The 21,266-nt window shown below is 40.3% G+C and overlaps 2 protein-coding genes and 1 long non-coding RNA gene across 5 annotated transcripts in view; 2 read left to right on the top strand and 1 right to left on the bottom strand.

Annotated features, from left to right (window-relative positions):
* The window catches only part of PARP9 (poly(ADP-ribose) polymerase family member 9), a 32,769-nt gene extending 28,451 nt beyond the window's left edge, over positions 1–4,318 (top strand). For both annotated transcript variants that reach the window (XM_008052799.2, XM_008052798.2), the window contains exon 10: positions 3,719–4,318. In XM_008052799.2, the coding sequence (XP_008050990.1) occupies positions 3,719–4,065 (347 nt within the window). In that variant the 3' untranslated portion in view covers positions 4,066–4,318. The remainder of the gene's footprint in view (positions 1–3,718) is intronic.
* Positions 4,319–15,686: 11,368 nt separating this feature from the next.
* On the bottom strand, positions 15,687–20,938 carry LOC103254809. 2 transcript variants are annotated; one of them, XR_503983.1, is made up of 2 exons: positions 20,699–20,938; positions 15,687–16,123 (listed from the first exon to the last, which is right to left on the bottom strand). It is a non-coding gene; the product is annotated as an uncharacterized LOC103254809 (long non-coding RNA). The 2 variants fall into 2 exon arrangements; XR_002481646.1 differs by having other exon boundaries at positions 20,768–20,938.
* A 44-nt stretch (positions 20,939–20,982) lies between these two features.
* Positions 20,983–21,266, top strand: part of LOC103254808 (importin subunit alpha-5) — a 61,866-nt gene continuing 61,582 nt past the window's right edge. Inside the window, exon 1 of the mRNA XM_008052797.2 lies at positions 20,983–21,217. The gene's annotated coding sequence lies outside the window, so the exon portion shown is untranslated. The remainder of the gene's footprint in view (positions 21,218–21,266) is intronic.

Here is a 21,266-nt window from a genome sequence, read left to right as displayed (position 1 = left end):
CCCAGCAGGTCGAGGCTGTGGTGGCCAGGAGCGGCCACTGCATTCCAGTCTGGGCGACAGAGTGAGACTCCAACTCAAAAAAAAAAAAATTATATCCTTGCTTAATATCTGTATTCCCAGTTGCCTAAAGATAGAAACCCAAACTTCTTCGCAGAGCATATAAGGCTGCCACATTCTTTCACCAGACTTATCACCCATTATGTTCCTCCAGTCTTCTAGCCATTAACCTTTTAGAGTTTCCTAAACAAGCTATATACTCTCATGCCTCTATATCTTTGACTGTGGAATGACTTCCCTCCTCACTCTTTCAGTGCTACAAAGTCCTAATCCTGCTTCAAAACACAGCACAAATGGTATCTCCTGTTTGGCACCTTTCCTAACTCCTGTAGGCCTAAGGAGTTGCTTCCTCTTCTGTGCTCCTGTACTTCCTCCATTCCTTTGTTACAACATCTATAACTTTAATAAGTACTAAAATCTATAGTCCTACAAAACTCAAGCGTAAAACTGGTTTTCTTTATGACTCTATCACTGAACTTCACCCAGCTCTCATGCTTCCATGTCCACAGATGTGAAGAACTTGAATCTTGACAGTTAAAAGTGAACCCAGTCATTTTCAGAGTTTTTTTAGTCCCTTTGGGGTTGATATTGAGTTTCTGCAACAGTTTGCCTTTTTTCTCCTCTTTTCTCTGAGAGTGATCTAGATGGTGGGAGAGGCGTTATGGTTGTCTGGTTCATGGTCCCCATCTGTCCTCTGCCTCCCACTGCCCTCTGTGAGATCAACTCCACCTGTGCCCTTTGCACTCAGGTAGTGTCTGCCCAGGCCACTCTGCCTTTTTCATGCAGAAGGAATTTCTTTCCAGAATGTATCTGTGCGCCTCCTGCTGTGCAGGAAATTTTGAGCTGAATGCAGGATCTTGTGTAGTTGTCCTCACCTGTTCTGGATTCTTTCCCAACCATCACTACCCTCCACTCTGTCATCAGGTTGGATGAGGGAGTGTACTCAGCAGAGTCAGGCATTGGTACCTTCTGCTCTTGTGAACCCCTCCGGTTGTTTTGAGATTTCTCTTGTTCTGGCCGCTCTTGACTCCCAGGTCTCTCTCTAGAGAGTGGGGCAGTGAAGTGAGCCCTTCCTCCAACTCACCAAGAGCTCTCGTCATGTCACTTTTGATTCTTCTCTTCCCACCAGCTGGAAGAAAGAACTTGGTCTTGAAATGAGAAAAATTTTCTTGAAGATCTTGTGATAGTCCCTCTTCTGTTGCATGATAAAAACTCCATGTTCTGAATCCTTCAGACTTTATTTATTTTTTTCTGAGCTTTTTTTTTTTTTTAAGTTGGAGTCTTACTCTGTTGCCCAGGCTGGAGGGCAGTGGCATGCTCCCAGTCACCACAGCCTCGACCTGCTGGGCTCAGGTGATCCTTCCGCCTCAGCTTTCCAAGTAGCTTGAACTACGGTCACACGCCACCACACCTGGCTAATTTTTTTATTTATTGTAGAGATGAGGTCTCACCAAGTTGCCCAAGCTGGTCTCGAACCCATGGGTTCAGTCAATTCTCTCATCTCGGCCTCCCAAAGTGCTAGGATTATAGGTGTGAGCCACCGCACCTGGCTAATCCTTCAGGCTTTAAACTTGTAGTTGAAAAAACCCTCTTCCTTTCAGAAAGTGTAACTCTGAAAGCCAGAATTTCAAGACCACATTTTCTTCTGTGAATTAAAAGTAATTATATATCATAAATATAAATATACACTTTTATAATATACACACATATATAAACACAATAATATATGTGTGTATATATTTATATATATTATATATATTCAATTGACTTTGTTCTAAACTTTATCCTTTTTATCCTTGAGGTAATAAGTATCAATAACTCAATATGTGAAAAACAAAAAGCAAGAAGAAACTCTTGGGAAAGAAAATCTTTGATTTGTTATATCAAAATATTACCTTGCCGCATAAAATTATGCTATAGGTTGGGTGCGGTGACTCACATCTGTAATCCCAGCAGAATCGCTTGAGCCCAGGAGTTCAAGACCAGCCTGGGCAATGTAGCAACACCTCATCACTACCAAAAAAAAAAAATTAGTGGTGGCCCATGCTTGTAGTTCCAGCTACTAAGGAAGCTGAGGTGGAAGGATCACCTGAGACCAGGAGATGGGAGCTGCAATGAGCCATGATCAGGCCACTAAACTCAAGCCTGGGCAACAGAGTGAGACCCCGACTCAAAAAAAAAAGATTGTACTATAGTTTATCTGTTTACTTGCAGGGAGTTCCTTCTGTGAAATTTTGAGAATAAGAATTATGCCTTACTCCTTTTTAAATCTCTAGAACTGTACTGTTCAATATGTTCAATATGGTAGTCACCAGTCACATGTGGCTATGGAGCATTTGAAATGGGGCTAGTCTGAATTGAGATGTGCTGCAAGTGTAAAACACACTGGATTTCAAGACAAACGAAAAGAATGTAAAACATCTATCCATTTTTATATTGATTCCTTGTTGAAATGATAACATTTTGAATGGGTTAAATAAAAATATTAAATTAATTTCACCTATTTCTTTTTAATGTAGTTTCTAGAAAATTTTAAATTAAATATGTGGCTCATAGTACATGTCTAGTGTTCAGTGCTGCTCTAGAGCCTAAAACAGTGTTTGGTAATGTCCCATATAAATGTAAAGAATGAGAGAGGGAGGGAAAGAGAAAAAAAAGGAAAGAAGGAGAATATGGCTTCAAAGTTTTAATTTTTTTCCCTCTAAGTGAGGTTCAAAAGGGCATTGAACAGGGATTACTCTGAGGTCCAGAATTTGGCCCTCAGCCTCCTGAATGTTCTCAATACCCCAAAGAAGATAATACAGATCACAAACAGTATGCAAGAATGGAGTATATTCACTTCCAGTGGTTGCAATAGGATATAATTCTGAGAATGCCTGATGGGGGGACAACAACCTGGTGAGCATGGACTTAGTTCAAAGGCATGGGGAGATTTTTTGTGGGATATTGTGCCAGGCCACGGTGAGAACTGAGGACCTAGCCCTGCTCCCACAGTACAGAATGCCATCCTCGTGATGAGAATGTCTATGTCCCCCAAATGCAGGGTTGCTCTTTCTCAACAGTGAAGCATGCATTCTGATATTTTATATGCTCAACATTCCCTTATCTTGACAAACTTTTCTTGTAATGCTGTCCTTGAGGTTGGGAGATACTCTGCCTTCTCTTATTAGATGCGATTTTCAAGCCATATTCTCAAGAGTCCTAGAGATATCCCTATTTGTAGCCTGTAGAAGTCAGACAATGGTCTAAGAGAAACAGAATCTTCCTTCCATGATGCTCTGTCAGCTGCTTAGTTGATAATATTTATTTGGATCGTAATCTCTGTGAATCTCAGACCTTTCATCTTTTAAATGGAAATACTATCTAAATCACAGATTAATTGAATCTAATCAATGTAAATACTTTGAAAACCATAGACTACTTTAAAACACTAATGGTTTATTTGAATGTAAGCTATTGTTATGCTAATAATATAAGTGATAATTTGCTTCAGGGGAATAACTTTGAGTGCCTTTGCTACAGACATAAGGACTCAGGACCAGAAGGAGGAGATTATTTGGAGGACTAGAGAGAGGGTACATATAGTACCAAATTATAGTGACTATTTGGCAATATAATTCACCAGATCATAATAATCTTCTTAATTTTTTTCTTTTATCAGACCCAAAATATGGAGTTGGCATTTACTTCACCAAGAGCCTCAAAAACCTAGCAGACAAGGTCAAGAAAACCTCTGCCACACATAAGATGATCTATGTGTTTGAGGCCGAAGTACTCATAGGCTCCTTCTGCCAGGGTCATCACTTAAGTATTATCCCCCCACCATTGAGTCCTGGAGCCATAGATGGTCATGACAGTGTAGTTGACAATGTCTCCAAACCTGAAACCTTCGTAATTTTTAGTGGCATGCAGGCTATTCCCAGATATTTGTGGACTTGCACCCAAGATCATGTTCGGTCACAGAATTACTTATCAGGACCATTGATACCCTTTTCACAGAAGCCTTGAGGAAACTTCACAAGTGGCAGCCCTGTTGATTAATCTTCATATCATCTTAACAACTGGCATGGCCTTACTTGAGGGCACTAACCAAATAACGACCATCACTGGCTCAAAAAATGGTTTGAATATATCAGATGGGTTATCTGTATAGACTGACTGGGTTACTGAAGGTACCAACCACATACTAGCATCTTAATGCCTTCATCTTTATTTCTTGGAGTTGGGGGCATAGGTACCAACTAAAACACTTTTAAGACCATTCCTTCTTTCGGCTGTTCTTTTATCTCCTTTATTATAAGTAACAGCAAAAAAGTTTTACACGTAATAAAGAGATTTTTCTAGTATATAATTCAAACCTTTTATATTCTAAAATAATGATAGTGTAAAATATTGGGAAAGCAGAACAATTTTAGATTTTCCACAGAATCTTATAAAGTGCTTTGGATATCTAAACAAATCAACTTCTTCTGAGTAAAACTCTGAAAAATTGTGTAAAGTGAAATAATTTGAAGTGGAAGGACATCAGAAGGTTGTTTGGATTCAACCATCTCAAGCAATGCCACTCAGGCACCATGAAGCCAAATGATCAATTCAGCAAATATTTGTTGATCACCAGATGTGTTTCAGTCACTTTGTGGTGCTAGGAATATGATGTTGGACAAGACAAATGTCTTCACAAACCCTTAGCTCAAATAATCAAAAAGGCAACTTGGACAACTTAGCAAGTATGATTAGGTATAACAAAAAGAAAACTACAGACTCCGAAAAAAGTTTAGAGGGAGGGGAATCAACTAATCAGGAGTTGAAAAGGCCTCCTAAAGATAGTGAATTTCAAGCTGAGAACATAAGGGATGTAGCAAATTGGGAGCAGGTGGAAGAAAGGCTTAATCCACAATGACTGTGCTCAGAGTTGACTGCAGAGTTCTGCTTGTAGTGTAGAAGCCAGAAAATCTGAACATGCGTCTTTTGTCTGTTTCCACTCTTCTGACCTCACATCCTAAACCTCTTGCACTGAACACTTCCTTCTCCTTAATTTACCTTAACCGGCATTCCCCCTCTTGAAAGAAGCATGCTTATTATCTCGTATGGTTCTGCTCTTAGATCTGAGCAAGAAAGGCTCTGCTTTGGAGCCCTGGCTTAAGAGGTCCCCCCTGCCTTAGAGCTCTTGCTTGAGAGGTTCCATTCTGCCCTCCTTAAGTTGTGCCCACCTTCACAAGGTGAGGAGTCTACAGGGCCAAGAGAATGGATCCATCTGGAGCCTGCACTCCTCACTCCTAAGCCACCCACTAGATAGATACAGGGACGCCCCACATTTCCTGTTTAAACAGCTCTGAGTCCACTTCCAGGGCCTGGTTAGGTTCTTTCCTTGGGTCTCTCTTCCTGAGGGTAGACTGTGCCACAGTCTGCATCAAAAATGGCCAACAGACCATTTGCAGGGATGGGGCATGGACGTAGGAGCTAAGGTGATTACACATGCTTGCATGAGGCCTGTGGTACAGAGCTGAGAGAGGACAGATTTGAAAGATCTAGCTTATGTTTAATAGAAATTTTAAAAGGGAATGGAAAAGAGGCAATGTTCCAAGGATAAAGAAGAACACATATCAAGAAACATATTGACACCATAGACCACCAAAGAGGCGATCTTAAAAGCAGCCAGAGGGAACAGCCTACTCATCTGCAAAGGAGTGACAATTAGACTCATTGTACTTCTTGTGGTATGCAGAATAGTGTGCTCCCTACCCTCTGCAAAGATGTCTGCACCTTAATCCCCCGAATTTGTGACTGTTACTTTACACAGCAAAAGGGACTCTGCGACGACGTAATCAAGGTTGCCTTCGGATGGGAAGCTTAGCTGAGATTATCCAGGTGGGCCCAATCTAATCACTAAAGTCTCTGAATGTAGAGAACAGTTCCTAGCTAGGTAAAGATGGGAAGGATTTGATGTCCTGTGCTGGTTCTGAGATGTAGGAAGCTATGTGCAAGGACCAGACAGAAGCTTCTAGGAGCAAAGAGGAGGCCCAAATGCAAGGAAACATAGTCCAGAATCCTTAAACAGCATGGAATTGAATTCTGCCAACACCTGAATGAGCAAGGAAGTGAACTCAAGAGCCTTCAGAAAGGAATATAGCCTGCCAACTAATCGGGTTTTAACCCGGTGAGATTCATACCTGATTTCTGACCTACAGAACTCTGAAATGATAAAAGTGTGCTCTTTCAAGCCATAAAAGTTGTGGCACTTTGTTATGGCCATAATAGAAAGCGAATACACTTTTCAACAGCAACAGTGGAAGCCTGAAGGCGTTAGTATAATATTTTCAAAGGGCTGAGAGAAATCAGCTGTTAGCCTAAAATTCTATGATTAGCTAAACTTTTATTTTGCCTTGATTTTTGAATAAAGACACTCTCAGACCATGAAAAACTGATTATCAACTTATGGAACTTAAAACTTAAAGGATGTACTTCAGGAAGAGGGAAGAAAAATATCTAAGCTGCAAGAAGGCATTTTAAGGACAGATGCGGTGGCTCATGCCTGTCAGGCACTTTGGGAGGCTGAGGCAGGAGGATTGCTTGAGGCCAGGAGTTTGAGACCAGCCTGGCCAACATACTGAGACCCCCATCTCTCCAAAAAGAAAAGAAAAGAAAAAAGGCATTTTGGGCCAAGAAATGATAAATATGGATATACCTAAATGATCCTTGTCTTTATAAAATAACAAATAGAAGGTCTAATTTTGGTAATAAAATAGTACTGGAATGAAATACTGAAGAATGGTAGTAAAATAAGATTGAAATAAAATCCTGAAAAAGTAAAATGGTGGGGTGATGACAATAGTTAAAGTGTTTTTAAAATGTTTTAAAACCACGTTCTGTTCTGATCATCAGTGAGCCTATGCGCATTAAAAAAACAAAAATAAAAGTGTTTTTAAAAGTCCTTGTATTCAGCCTGGTGCAGAGGCTCATTTAATCCCAGCTACCTGGGAGGTTGATGCGGGAGGATTGCTGGAGCTCAGGACTTCAAGGCAGCAGTGAGCTATGCTCCCACCACTGAACTTCAGCCTGGGTGATGGAGTAAGATCCTGTCTCTGAAAATACATACATACATACATGAATACATAAGTAAATACATATGAGGGGGAATCCCCAAAAACGAATTTATTTATTAAAAAATTGTGTATTGCCGGACTCGGTGACTCAGCCTATAATCCCTCGCCTTTGGGAGGCTGAGGTGAGTGGATTGCCTGAGCCCGCGGGTTCGAGACCCGCCTGGGCAGCGAGACCTGATCTCTACAATAAATCAAAAAATCAGCCGGGCGTGGTAGCGCATGCCTGTAATTCCGGCTACTCGGAAGGCTGAGGCGGAAGGATCGCCGGAGCCCAGCGGATCGAGGCCACTGCACTCCAGTCTGGGTGACAGAGTGAGACTCCAACTCAAAAAAAACAAAAACAAAACAAAAATATATATATATATGTAAATATATATATATATATATAAATAAAAAAGAAAGCTGGTAAAAAAAAAAGGCATAAATCAATGAACTAAGTATCCAACTTAAGGTAAGAAATGAAAACCAAAATAAACTTGAAGAAGGAATAAAAGCAGAAAATAATGAAATAAATCAGCTAAAATCAGACAAAATAGACCTTAAGTTAAAAAGCATTATGAGGGATAAAGATGATTACTTGATAATAACAAAATGTTCAATTCACCAGGAAGAGATATAATGCTAAACCTGTATGCATTTAATAATATGAACTCAAACTATATAAAACCAAAATTGGCAGAATTACAGGCAAAATTGACAAATCCTTTGTCACCGATTTAACAACTCTCAATAATGAGTAGATGACATAGCAAAAAAAAAAAAAATTAGTAAGACTATAGAAGGTTTGAACAACATAATTTATATTTAATGTATGTGTATAGAACGCCTGACAATTAGAGAATACGTTTTCTTCTCAAGTGTACAATGAACACTTCTGTATGTTGACCGTATTCAAAGTTCAACAATTGTCAAGATATTCTCAATTTGGCCATGTTCTCTGGCTGTCATCCATCAAGCAATTAACTTAGAAGTTTTTTCTTTTAGAAGTCAATTTTCAAAAACTTACAGTGGCTTATACCTGTAATCCCAGCACTTCGGGAGACCAAGGCGAGAGGATTGTCTGAACCCAGGGATTTGAGACTAACCTGGGCAACTTGGTGAGACCTCATCTCCACAGTAAATCCAAAAAATAGCCAGGCATGGTGGTGCATGCCTGTAGTTCCAGCCATGTGGAAGGCTGAGGTGAAAGGATCACCCCTAGCCCAGCAGGTTGAGGCTGCAGTGGCGGTGATTCTGCCACTGCCCTCCAGCCTGGGCGACAGAGTGAGACTCTGACGCAAACAAAAAAATTTAAAAGCTTAAATATAAATACATTTGGAAATTAGATATAATCTAAAATAATACCCTGTGGGTCATGAAAACATAAAATAGAAAATATGTAGAAATTAATGATAATGAAAATATTACTAATATAGCTTATGATAGAAAACTAAAATAGTGCTTAAATTACTCATGACCTTAATGCTTATATTAAGAAAAATAAAGGCATAAATCAATGAACTAAGTATCCAACTTAAGGTAAGAAATGAAAACCAGAATAAACTTGAAGAAAGAAGGAATAGAAGCAGAAAATAATGAAATAAACCAATAAAGTGAATAGTTGTTTCTTTGTAAAGATTAAAGAAACAGGCAAACATTTGGTAAGACTGATCAAGAAAAGATGAGGAATACAAATAAAGAATTTTAGGAATGAAAATAGGGATGTAACTAAGATACATTAGAGATTTAAAGATAGTAAGACCATATTAGAAATAACTTTGTGCTAAAAAGTGAAAATTTACACATGTAAACTTTTTTAGAAAAATATAACTTTCCAAAGTTGACTGAAGAACTAGAATCTTGAATTTTCTAATATCAATTAAATAAACTGAATCAGTAATTAAAAAGTTACCTACCAAGCAAACACAACAGACTAAAATGATTTCAATTTGATTGTTGAGTTCTACTACATATACAAAGAACAGATCATTTTAATCTTATACAAAATCTCTTAGAGAACAGAAACAGAGGGAACACTCCCCAACAAATTTTTCATGGTAAGTAGAACCTTGATATCAAAAATAGAAAACAGTATAAAATAGGAAAATTGGTCGGGCTCCGTGGCTCAGCCCATAATCCCGCGCCTTTGGGAGGCTGAGGTGAGTGGATTGCCTGAGCCTGAGGGTTCGAGACCCGCCTGGGCAGGGGATACCTCATCTCTACAATAAATCAAAAAGTTAACCGGGCGTGGTATCGCGCACCTGTAATTTCAGCTACTCAGAAGGCTGAGGCGGAAGGATCACCGGAGCCCGGCAGGTCGAGGCTGCGGTGGCCAGGAGCGGCCACTGCACTCCAGTATGGGTGACAGAGTGAGACTCCAACTCAAAGATAAAAAAATAAATAAAATAAAAATAAAATAGGAAAGCCGGGCTCGGTGGCTCAGCCTGTAATCCCGCGCCTTTGGGAGGCTGTGAGTGGATTGCCTGAGCCCGCGGGTTCGAGACCCGCCTGGGCAGCGAGACCTCATCTCTACAATAAATCAAAAAATCAGCTGGGCATGGTAGCGCATGCCTGTAGTTCCAGCTACTTGGAAGGCTGAGGCGGAAGGATGGCCGGAGCCCAGCAGGTCGAGGCTGCGGTGGCCGGGAGCGGCCGCTGCACTCCAGTCTGGGTGACAGAGTGAGACTCCAACTCAAAAATAAAATACAATAAAATAAAATAGGAAAATTATAAATGAATTCATGTTAATAGATGTACAAATTCTAAACAAAATACTAAAAATTATAATTTATCTCTGTATAACTAAATAAATCATAGTCAAATGGGGTTAACTTCAGAAATGCTAGGATAACTTAACTTTTAAAACAATCTATTAATGTAACTAACCAGATAATTATGTTAAAGGGTATGTTCATCTCAATATATATAGAAAATCCACTTGATAAACAATTCATAAAAAAGTAGCTACAAAAAACTAGAGGAAGCATTACATTTATGGTTAAACATTAGAATGATTCCCTATAAAATCAGGAATAAAGCCGGTTCGGTGACTCAGCCTGTAATCCCGTGCCTTTGGGAGGCTGAGGTGAGTGAATTGCCTGAGCCCGCGGGTTCGAGACCCGTCTGGGCAGGCAAGACCTCATCTCTACAATAAATCAAGAAATTAGCCGGGTGTGGTAGTGTGCGCCTGTAATTCTGGCTACTTGGAAGGCTGAGGCGGAAGGATCGCTGGAGCCCAGCAGGTCGAGGCTGCGGTGGCCGGGAGCGGCCACTGCACTCCAGTCTGGGCGACAGAGTGAGACTCCAACTCAAAAAAAAAAAAAAAAAAAAAATCAGGAATAAGACAATGAATACTTCCTATCATCACATCTTCAGCATTCAATTAGAAGTCTTGTTCAACATAGTGAAAAAAAAAGAAAGAAAATTACTAAAAGTGAAGAAATAAAAATGTCATTATTGTAGACAGCAAGATTACCTAGAAAATCCAAGAAAATCTGGATACAAATTATTAAAATTAATACAAGTATTTTTCAAGTTCTAAATAGAAGTTATACATAAATAACTGCATTTCTATACATGTAAACAGTAAACATAATGACTTTTATTTCTACCATTTATAATAGCAACATCAAAACAAATAAGGTCACAAGAAATAAGTTTAATGTAAGATGTGCAGAAACAAAATGAAAATTACAAACCATCATTGAAAGGCATTAAGGAAGATCTAAATAAATGGAGAGATGTATTATATCCTCACTGAGATTATTCAATACAATAAAAGCATCTACTCTCCAAAATTCATTCCATCAATTTTAATTGATATCATAAGAGATTTTCATCATAGAAATTGATAGAGCAATTAACAAATTTATATGAAAGAAAAAAGTTCAAGAATATTTGAGGCAATTTTAAAGAAGAAAAAAAGTAGAAATGACTTGACCTATCATATATCATAATATTATACAAATACAGATAAATTAAGAAAAAGTATTATTGGTGCAGCGATGGACAAACAGACCAACTAAATACAGCAGAAATCTCCAAAACAGACCTGTGCTGATATAGAAACTTGAGCAATACACACACATACACACACACACAAACACACATACATATATATTTAAATTAAGTGTTGCCTAAAGCTACCATCATACATAGTGAACTGTGACTTGATTTGTAACAAGTAGCTGAATCCCAGTCAATTACAGACTGACAACTGATAAGAACACGTCCATATAGGGAGAATGCCTCATTATTACCATACCCAGATAAGACAAATACTGTGCTGTAACCAATCAAGCTGTTTATTTTTGTCATTTCTTTTTTCTGTCTATAAATCCTGCCAATGTTGCTGGAAGAAGACTCTGAGCCTCTCTTGGTTCTGAGTGCTGCCTGATTCATGAATCATTCTTTGCACAAATAAATTCTGTTACATTTAGTTAGTCTATATAAGAGTATATATATCTCTCAAATGTATATGTATTGCTATATATCTAAATTCAAGATATATGTATTGCTCAAGTTTATATAATATATGTTATATAAATATATACAAATATTCTGCAATATTTATGACACCTTTTTGAAACCTCCTATATAAAATTAATATCAGGCCATGGGGAAAAGCTGTAGATGAGATCTGAGCCACGAAAAGCTGCAGCTATGGTTAGAATTTAACAAATCTGTTGTTTCCAAGTTTGCTTTCATTTCAATAGAAAGCAATTGATTATCTTTACTTCTTGACCTCTGAAGAGGGGGAGGAGGCCACCCCCAATGCTGATAAACTTATTCTGACTTAAACAGGATGGGCCTAAGACCGCTTGAGGACAAAAGTGGAGGTTGAAAGACAAAAACAACTTCAATGTCCAGGGACCCCGCCACCCCCATACCTTCCTCCTAAACAACCTCCAAAATGACTCACTGCCTGGAGGTAGTGGCTGAGGGTCATGGGACTTGCTTTATAGATAGCATCTGTTGCAAAACAAGAATAGTATTTGAGATATTTTTCAGACTCTGTTGGACCCAAGGCACCACCCAGGCCCAAGACACATACCAAGAAACTGACTCCACCAGTCCTGTGATGCCCCCTCCCAGAAATTGGCTCTGTGATAGGAAGATCATCCCCTGACATCATCAATCAGCAGCCTCTATTCCCCTGCCTGCCAAAATTCCTTTAAAAACCATATCTTCTGAATTTTTAAGAAGTGTGAATTTGAGTAAAATTGCTCATCCTCCTTGCTTGGCTGCTTTGCAATATTAAACTCTTTCTCTAAGTGTAATGGTTTTTGGTTTTTTTCTGGGCAGTGGGCACAAGAACCTGGTCAAGCTGTAGCATTTTCACATCACAGGTATTATGGTGTCAATATTTTTGCGGTATATTAAAAATTTTCCAGCAAATATTTTCAGTTAGAAGCTAAGTACCATTTCAAAGTCAGAATTTATATGATAAAGAATACAACTGCTATCTATTTAGGTTTCCATGCTAAAGTCAAAACTGCTATTTGGTGCTTGCATTTTTGTTAATTCTTCTTTTTCTTTCGTGAGTATCATATGACTACTGTATCTTTATATTCACTTTTCTCCATATAGAGGTGTGTGTGTGTGTGTGTGTGTGTGTGTGTGAATGACAGAAGTAAAATTGCAGATCATTGGAAAAACAATATAATGATCTCAATAGTCTTGTGCAACTGGTTAAGGAAATGAAAAACAATAAATTTGGATCTTTTCCTAGGTGGGGTTCCCCAAAAACAGAGCCTAAGATGGAAATTCATGTTCAAGTGACTCATTGGGGGAGTGCTCTCAGGAATTAAGGGAGACAGCACAGGGCAGGGGGAAAAATGAGCAAGAATATAATCTCAACTGAAGACTAGCTTCAGTCTTAGAATAACAGGAAGTTCTAGAGCATAAATCATCAGAAGTAAATCACAGGCCGGGTGCAGTGGCTCAAGGCTGTAATCCCAGCACTTTGGAAGATCGAGGTGAGAGGATTGCCTGAGTCCACAGTTTCGAGAACAGCTTGCACAACTTGGTGAGACCTCATCTCTAAAATAAATTTAAAAAATTAGCCAGGTGTGGTAGCGCACGCCTATAGTTCTGGCTACCTGGAAGGCTGAGGTAGAAGAATCACCTGAGCCCAGCAGATCGACGCTGGGGTGGCCATGAGCATGCCACTGCACTCCAGCCTGGGTAATAGAGTGAGACTCCAACTCAAAAAAAAGAAGTAAGTCACACCCTGCAGCAAGAGATGGTGTTTTGAACTCTACTGAAAGTCAATGGCCTAGGCTGATCCTTTAGTGGGAAGGAGAGGGGAGAGTGGGAGCAAGGTGGCTCCTGTGAGGTCTAGGGCAATATTTCAGAGGTGGGGCGGCAGCCAGCACTCACCACAAGTAGGGGAATGGGTGTACTGGCCAGATGAAGGAGATGTGAGGAAGAGTGACCAACTGTCCCCATTTGCCTGAATTTCCAGTCTCTAAACATCTTACTGAAGAAATGAAAGGATCTGCTAAACACTGTTAAAAGAGGGGTGTGATTTGCTTATCTCAGATATGGAGACTTTGATAACAAAAATGTTTGGTTATTTCAGCTTCCTCAAAATGTGCAGAAACACTTAAATTTTTGACTTATAGGAATGGAAGGAGATAACTTCCAGATTTTACTGCTGGGATTCTCACATTCTGGGAAACCCTACTAGGACACAAAAACTCCTGGTTTTCTGCAATGGGTGTGAAGGTTGGGGTGAAAAGTATAAAACCTATATGACAGCCCCCAAAATAAGGGCTGAACGCAAGACTGCTTTTAGTGTCAAACGGGTATAGGTCATTCACCTTCTGTAGTCACTGTCATTTTCCTCTCCTATTCACTGATGTTAGCAACCACTTTGCAGTTCACTATAATGACCATCCATTGTTGTATTACTCTGAGGAATGTATCTCAGGTGTGCAATTTAAGTGAGTTGTAATCATAAGTATTAACAGTCCATCTGTGGCTTTGCCTGTGGATTATCTTTTGTACCTTGTATAAAGCGGCATTTTTTAAGATTGTGAATATGGTGACCATATTTTATAAGAGTGGAGATAATAAAAATGAGAATAACCACAATACCAACACCAGCATGAAAGAGATTTCATCGAAAAAGATTGCTAAACAACTGTGCAATGTTAATGACAGATGGAAGGATAATATAACTGGATTAGGGAAGTAACTAAAAGAGCATGCTATGCAATATGTAGAGAAGAATTTAGGATTGGGTATAGTGGAGAAGGGAATGTGAAAACACATATGGAGACTGAATCTTACAAGTCTAAGATGAAACAGATAAGTACTTCAAAGCAATCAAAAGTTTTTTAGTTTCCCACAAAAGTACCAAAGCTCAGTTGAAAACAGCGACTGCTGAATTAGTGTGGGCATAGCATATGAACGATGTAACATGCATTGTTGTCTCCTGTCTTTACCGCTCTATGAAACTATGTAAGGCTACTTTTCCTAATTCAAAAAAGTGTTCCCTCTTAGGTAATTTGACTTGAAAAATGAGTTTCAAATTGTTGTCTTGATATCTATTAAGATTTTAATGAGGCAGGGTGCAGTGGCTCACGCCTGTAATCCCAGCACTTTGGGAGATGGAGGTGAGAGGATTGCCTGAGCCCAGGGGTTCCAGACCAGCCTGGGCAACTTGGAGAGACCAAAAAATCAAAAAGTTAGCTGGACTTGGTGGCTTGTACCTGTAGTTTCAGTTACTTGGAAGGTTGAGGCTGAAGGATCGCTTGAGCCCAGCAGGTCAAGGCTGCAGTGGTCATGAGTGTGCCACTGCACTCCAGCCTGGGTAACAGAGTGAGACTCAATAAAATGAAAAAAATTTTTTTCAATGAAACCACAAAAACCTAAAACAAAGGGTGTTATATCTAGCCCAAATACAAAATAGAATTGACTCATTTATCTGCTTTTGATGTAAATGTTAATTTTGACAAATTTTATTCACTCTCTAAACATCTTACTGAAGAAATGAAAGGATCTCATCTGCTAAACACTGTTAAAAGAGGGCTGTGATTTGCTTATCTGAGATATGGAGACTTTGATAATGAAAATGTTTGGTTATTTCAGCTTCCTCAAAATGTGCAGAAACACTTAATAAAATTTTTGACTTATAGGAATGGAAGGAGATAGCTTCCTTAAATATGTGCCTACAAGATGGCTGTCGCTGCTGGCTATAGAAAAGAAGTTAAAATGTTGGCTTGTCATGAAATCATATCTTCAAATGTAGAACAAAAAATAATGTCCTGCTCCAATCTGGAAATACATCAAGGAAGAGAATGGAGAGAATGATTATGGTGAAACAGAAATAAACATGTTAGTTCTCCAAAGCTGTCTGATAATCCTTGAAGATGCCACCAGGAGCCCAGGAAAGGATGAACTGACTTGAGTTAATCCTGCTTAATGTTATGTGGAGGTTGTGACAAAAACTCCAAAAGAAAAAAAGAAGACAAATTTTTTTGAAATAATATTGTTTCAGAACATTAAAGAAATGTCCCCAGATAAAGGCAAAGTCAAACAGAACTTTCTGAATTTCTTTACTATAACTGGAAGCTTATTTGAAATCTAACTTCAATTTTACAAGTTCAAATTCCATTTGTATTTTTTAAAAAATCAATAACTTTTATTACCATTCACCTATTTCATAGAAAAATAAATGTAGTGAAAGAGCCAGGGTTGTATGAGAAAAAATTCCAGGTTTGTACACGCTGCTCCATTTACATTTGGAAGCAGGGCCCTCCCGACATCAGGCGCAGCAGCTGCACTTGTCCGATGTCCCTTGGCAGACACAGCCCTGGGTGCACTTGACACAGCTCACGGGGCAGCAGGAGCAGCAACCAGAGGTACAGGAGCAGTTGGGGTTCATGTCGAGCCCAGGTGAGGTTGGAGATCCAAGGTGAGAGAGAGAAGGCAGCAGGCAGGTGGGAGGCTCACATCTGTGCTTTAAATCATTTTCCCTAGGAAAAAGACATTTAATTACAAAGACATCTAATGTGCTTCAGAGTGTTTTAAAAATGATGGCCATTTCACACATGGTTAATTTATAAATACAAGGACCCAACTGACAGATAAATGGCTCGTTTACCTGAAGATACAAGATGGATGAACATTTTAGAGAGTTGGAAACAAATTCCAATAACTTAAAAAACCTGCTGTGCTAGCAAATAAAATCCTAAGTATTCTATGCGCAAACACTTCTATTGAGAGAATACTTAGCTCTGTGTTATTACATTACACCTATAGCAGGAATCAGTGCAATGCAGGCAGAAGAGCAGAGATGCAATTCAAAATTACCTTTATGTTTGACTGGATTCAGTTTTACCATTACATAAAATAAAAGAAAGATGTCCTGAAGGTTTCAGGTAGTTCAGAGAAGTATTAATGGAAAACAAAACAGAAAGAATAAAAATATCCATGATATCATGGAACAGAAAGAAACATGCCATTATTTTTTATTTAATATAGGTAATATCTGTTTAGTTAGTTCTATTATATTTACAGTCTTTAAAAAATTCTTACATTTATGTATCTCAAGAATATAGAATTATTTATAGAATTTAAATATGCAATAAAGCTGGGCTCGGTGGCTCAGCCTGTAATCCCACGCCTGAGGTGAGTGGATTGCCTGAGCCCATGGGTTCGAGACCCACCTGGGCAACTTGGCGAGACCTCGTCTTTACAATAAATCAAAAATCAGCCGGGCGTGGTAGCATGTGCCTGTAATTCTGGCTACTTGGAAGGCTGAGGCGGATGAATCGCTGGAGCCCAGCAGGTGGAGGCTGCGGTGGCCAGGAGCGGCCACTGCACTTCAGTCTGGGCGACAGAGTGAGACTCCAACTCAAAAAGAAATAAAATAAAATAAAAAAATAAATATGCAATAAAGTTAAAATAAATTGATGTACCAGAGGTCAGAAAGCAGCATAAAAATATTGTTATATTTTTTACACATATTATTTGCTTAATTAGTCCTTCTATTAATTATTACTAGTTGCCACTTATAACTAGTCTTATTACTATTCTGTTTAATAGCATTTATGCAACAGAAAAATACAAGAGTATATAATTTAAAGTAAATACCTATTTTTCATGTTTTTATGTTCAAGTAATAATATTCATAACATATACAATTACACTAATATATAATAACACGTAACATTTATATTATTATTTAACACATATTAGATTGTCAAAAATTTTAAAAGGTTAGACATTTTCAAATGCTAGCAAGGGTGTGTAGAAAAGAGAATCTTAGCTGGGCTCAGTGGCTCAGCCTGTAATCCCGCGCCTTTGGGAGGCTAAGGTGAGTGGATTGCCTGAGCCCGCGGGCTCGAGACCCGCCTGGGCAGCGAGACCTCATCTCTACAATAAACCAAAAAATCAGCCGGGCGTGGTAGCGCATGCCTGTAATTCCAGCTACTTAGAAGGCTGAGGTGGAAGGATCGCTGGAGCCCAGCAGGTGAGGCTGCGGTGGCCGGGAGCGGCCACTGCACTCCAGTCTGGGTGACCAAGTGAGACTCCAACTCAAAAAAAAAAAAGGAAAAGAGAATCTTGTAGTCTGTGGAATATAAATTAGTACAACCATTTTATATTATTATTATTTTAAGACAGGGTTTCACTCTATCACTCAGGCTAGAGTGCCGTGACACAGTCCTGGTTCACTGCAGCCTCAACCTCCTAGACTCAGATGATCCTCCCATCTCAGCCTCCTGGGTAGCTGGTACTACAGACATGCACGACCATGCCAGGTTAATTTTTTAATTTTTTGTAGAAATGATATCTCACTATGTTGCACAGGCTGGTCTTGAACTCCTGGGTTCAGGCAATTCTCCCACCTCGGCCTCCCAAAGTGCTGGGATTATAGGTGTGAACCACCAAGCCTGGCAGTACAACTACTTTGTGAAAAAATCCAGCAATATATAGTGTATTAGTTTTCTACCGTTGTATAACAAATTACCACAAATCTAGTAACTTAAAACACTTATTATTTCATGGTTTCTGAAAGGACATAACATGGAGTCAATATAGCCAAAGAGCAGCCATTTTAACATTGTTTAGAGTTGTCATGTTTCTCTAGCAGTTCACTTTAGTTTACCCTCTAATCACAAGCCAAGGACAGATCTGGTTTCTCAGAGGTAGTTATTGATAATTGTCTTACATACCCCTCCCCAGCTTGTCTTGTATTAATTAGCTTTTCTACTTCAAGTATTTGCCTCAGCCCACAAGACTCAAGTTAACCTAATCAGCCCTTCATGACCTTCACGGCAGACCCCACCAACATGGCAGCAATCATCTGCCTGGTATCCGTCACCTGACATCAGTACCCGTGCTTACTTGCCCTGCATGATGACATGGAACGGACCACCACCCAATCACCTTAATGACCTGCACCTATCAAAGGGAAAGTTTAAAAGAATTCAACCTGAAACAGCCATTGGTCATTGCTTTGTTAAACTATGGTGTGTCCATGTGGCTCTTTGAGCTATGGCCGCCATGTTTTCCTAGCCTTGGCCCCGTCCCCTACCTTGGGGAGGAGAATCTCTTCTCTCTCTCTAATTGACTTTCTAAATAAACTATGTTTTTCAATATAACTTCTGTGCAATTTTTTTGCAACTTTCACATTGCACCAGACTGCACATACAACCCCCACTGGGCCTAACCCAACATTTTGGAGGCCCTACTGGGAGTTTTAACCTAATATTTTTGGAGGCCCTACTGGGAGTTTTAACCTAACAGTTTCTGCGGCCCAGGAATACAGGCACAGTTTCTCTGGGTCTTTAGCTCCGGGTCTCACAAAGTTGCAATTGAAGTATGTCAAGCTGTCTTCTCATCTGGAGGTTTGACTGGGTAAGAATCTGCTTCCAAGCCTTCTCAGGTTGTTGACAGAATTTATTTTCTTGTAGTTGTATCACTGAGGGCCCTGGCTTCTTACTGGCTGTCAGCTTGGAGGCTGCACTCAAGTCCTAGAAGCCATCTGCAGTTTTCTGCCATGTGGCCCCTATATAAGAAATTTACAACACAACAGCTTGCTTCTTCAAGGCCAGGAGAGTCTCTAGCTCCAGTCTGCGAAGACAGTCTTATATAATGAAACATAATCCTGAGAGTGACATTCCATCATCTTTGCCATATTTTACTGGCTAGAAGTAAGTCAAAAGTCCCACCTGCACTCAAGGGGTGGGGATTATACAGGGCAACACCAGAAGGCAGAGCTTATGGGGTCATCTTAAATTCTGCCTACTACATCTAGTAATATTAAAGATACTATGTCCTAAGATTTAGCATTTCCCTATACACAGTAAAGATGTACAAGAATGTTCATAACAGCACTGTTTGTGATAGCAAAAATATTGTTCTACAATTTGAAATTTCTTAAAATACAAAATTGTTTAGTCAGGGAGACATTAGCTTGTAAAACACCATGTATGGTGTGACAACATTTTTGGGGGTCATTCCTCCACTCTGCCCCCAATAACATTTTTCTAAAAGTGATATATATAGGAATTCTGCTGCCAGCAATGACCTACTGCTACTGTTTGGACCAACCCTTCCACTACTGAGAACAACTGGGCAAAATAGAAAAAACAATGCACTGAAGAGCTATGAAAGCAGCTAGAATTTGTGAGTGCAAGATTTGGAAGAACAAGGAAGCCACAAGAGGTGAGTCTGACATTTGTCATTGCTTTTCCAAAGCTGAGGTGACTATTGATTCTGAAAGCAGTGGCTGAAAAACTGAGTAGAGCTTTTGGCTTTCTCACAGGGTTGAGAAGGCCCACCAAAGAGGACAGGCTGTATTAAATACCCCAGGCTTTTGGTTTGGACTCCCAAGGACCACACCCTAGCTAGGACTAAAGATGAGTTGGAAATAAATTAGCTTTCACAAGAGTCAAGTCCAGCTCTGAATAATAAATCTTAGCACCTTATTGGAATGAGGTGACATATTTGCAGCCTAGCAGAACACCTTCTTTTTCCCCAGCCCCCTTGCTCAAACTCAACCCTGATCTTGGTAAACACACCATCAGTGTGGGAATGCTGATACAGCAGAGAGATCCAGGACAAATGAACATTGCATAACCTGGGATTCAGATAGTGTGGTCCTCTCTCCCCATCCCTCCCATGATTATACATGTATTATCTACTCTATCTCTTTCATTTTGCTTTTCGGCTGGTGTTTTAAATTGATTTGCGTGAGTCACATTTGAGAATTTTCGATCCCGTGACTTCTGCTAGGCTGGCTTCAGTTTTTCTTCTTTTGAAGCCACTTTTTGCTCCCCCAAAAGAAGAATTCCATCAGATTTAACATTAACAATCCCTGCCCTAGTTTTTCGTTTGGGAGCACTTATTGCGAGTGTTAAGAATAAAGCAAGGATCTGTGTTTCATTTAATTTCTTAATGATATTTGATGCAGTCCATACGTTATCTAGCAGACGGGATGGGAGAGAACTCAAAAAAAAAAAAAAAAAGGAATGAATACCCAGAAGCTTCCTTCCTGCAAACGTGCTGCATGTGAGCCCTTTAGACACGAGACGCTGACTTACCACTTTTGTAACATTCCCTCGGAATTCAGTCATTCCATCATTCGTTCCATACGCATGTTAAGCACCTACCACGTTAGGGGCTAGAAAGCCAAAGGTGAGTGGGGATCCATTCGCCCCGCAAGAGCTTAGAGAAGACAGGCTTGTAGCAGAAGACAGGCTTCTCCGGCCTCTGCAACCTCCTCCTCGGGGAGACCCCTCGCCGACCCCCGAATCCTCGCGGGCTAAGCGCCCAGTGGAAGGGCGCTGGAAGACTACGTCTCCCGGCAGCCCCCGCGGCGAGCGGCGGAGGGACGCGCGCAGGCGCACGGGGCGGCCCCCGCACGCAGGCGCACTGCGAACGCCGGCTGAGCCGAGTCTCGCTGCTCGGTGCGCGGCGGCGGAGAGCGAGGCCTGCTGAGCAGCGCCGAGGCGCGGGCCGGCTCTTCGAGGCCGTGCGCGGGAGAGGAACGGCGGGCGGGCGAGCGGGCGAGCGAGCGGCTCACTTCAGCTGTGGCGCCGGGGCCGGTGGCCTGGAGCCTGGTGAGTGCGGGGCCCTGCGGGCCGGCCCCTCCTCTTCCCGCCGGCGGAT

The sequence above is a fragment of the Carlito syrichta genome, unplaced genomic scaffold, assembly GCF_000164805.1.
Source record: "Carlito syrichta isolate Samal-C Ts95f unplaced genomic scaffold, Tarsius_syrichta-2.0.1 Scaffold287526, whole genome shotgun sequence".
Taxonomy (NCBI): domain Eukaryota; kingdom Metazoa; phylum Chordata; class Mammalia; order Primates; family Tarsiidae; genus Carlito; species Carlito syrichta.
Note: the sequence above shows the minus strand (reverse complement) of the source record. Positions and strands in the feature narration are given on the sequence as shown.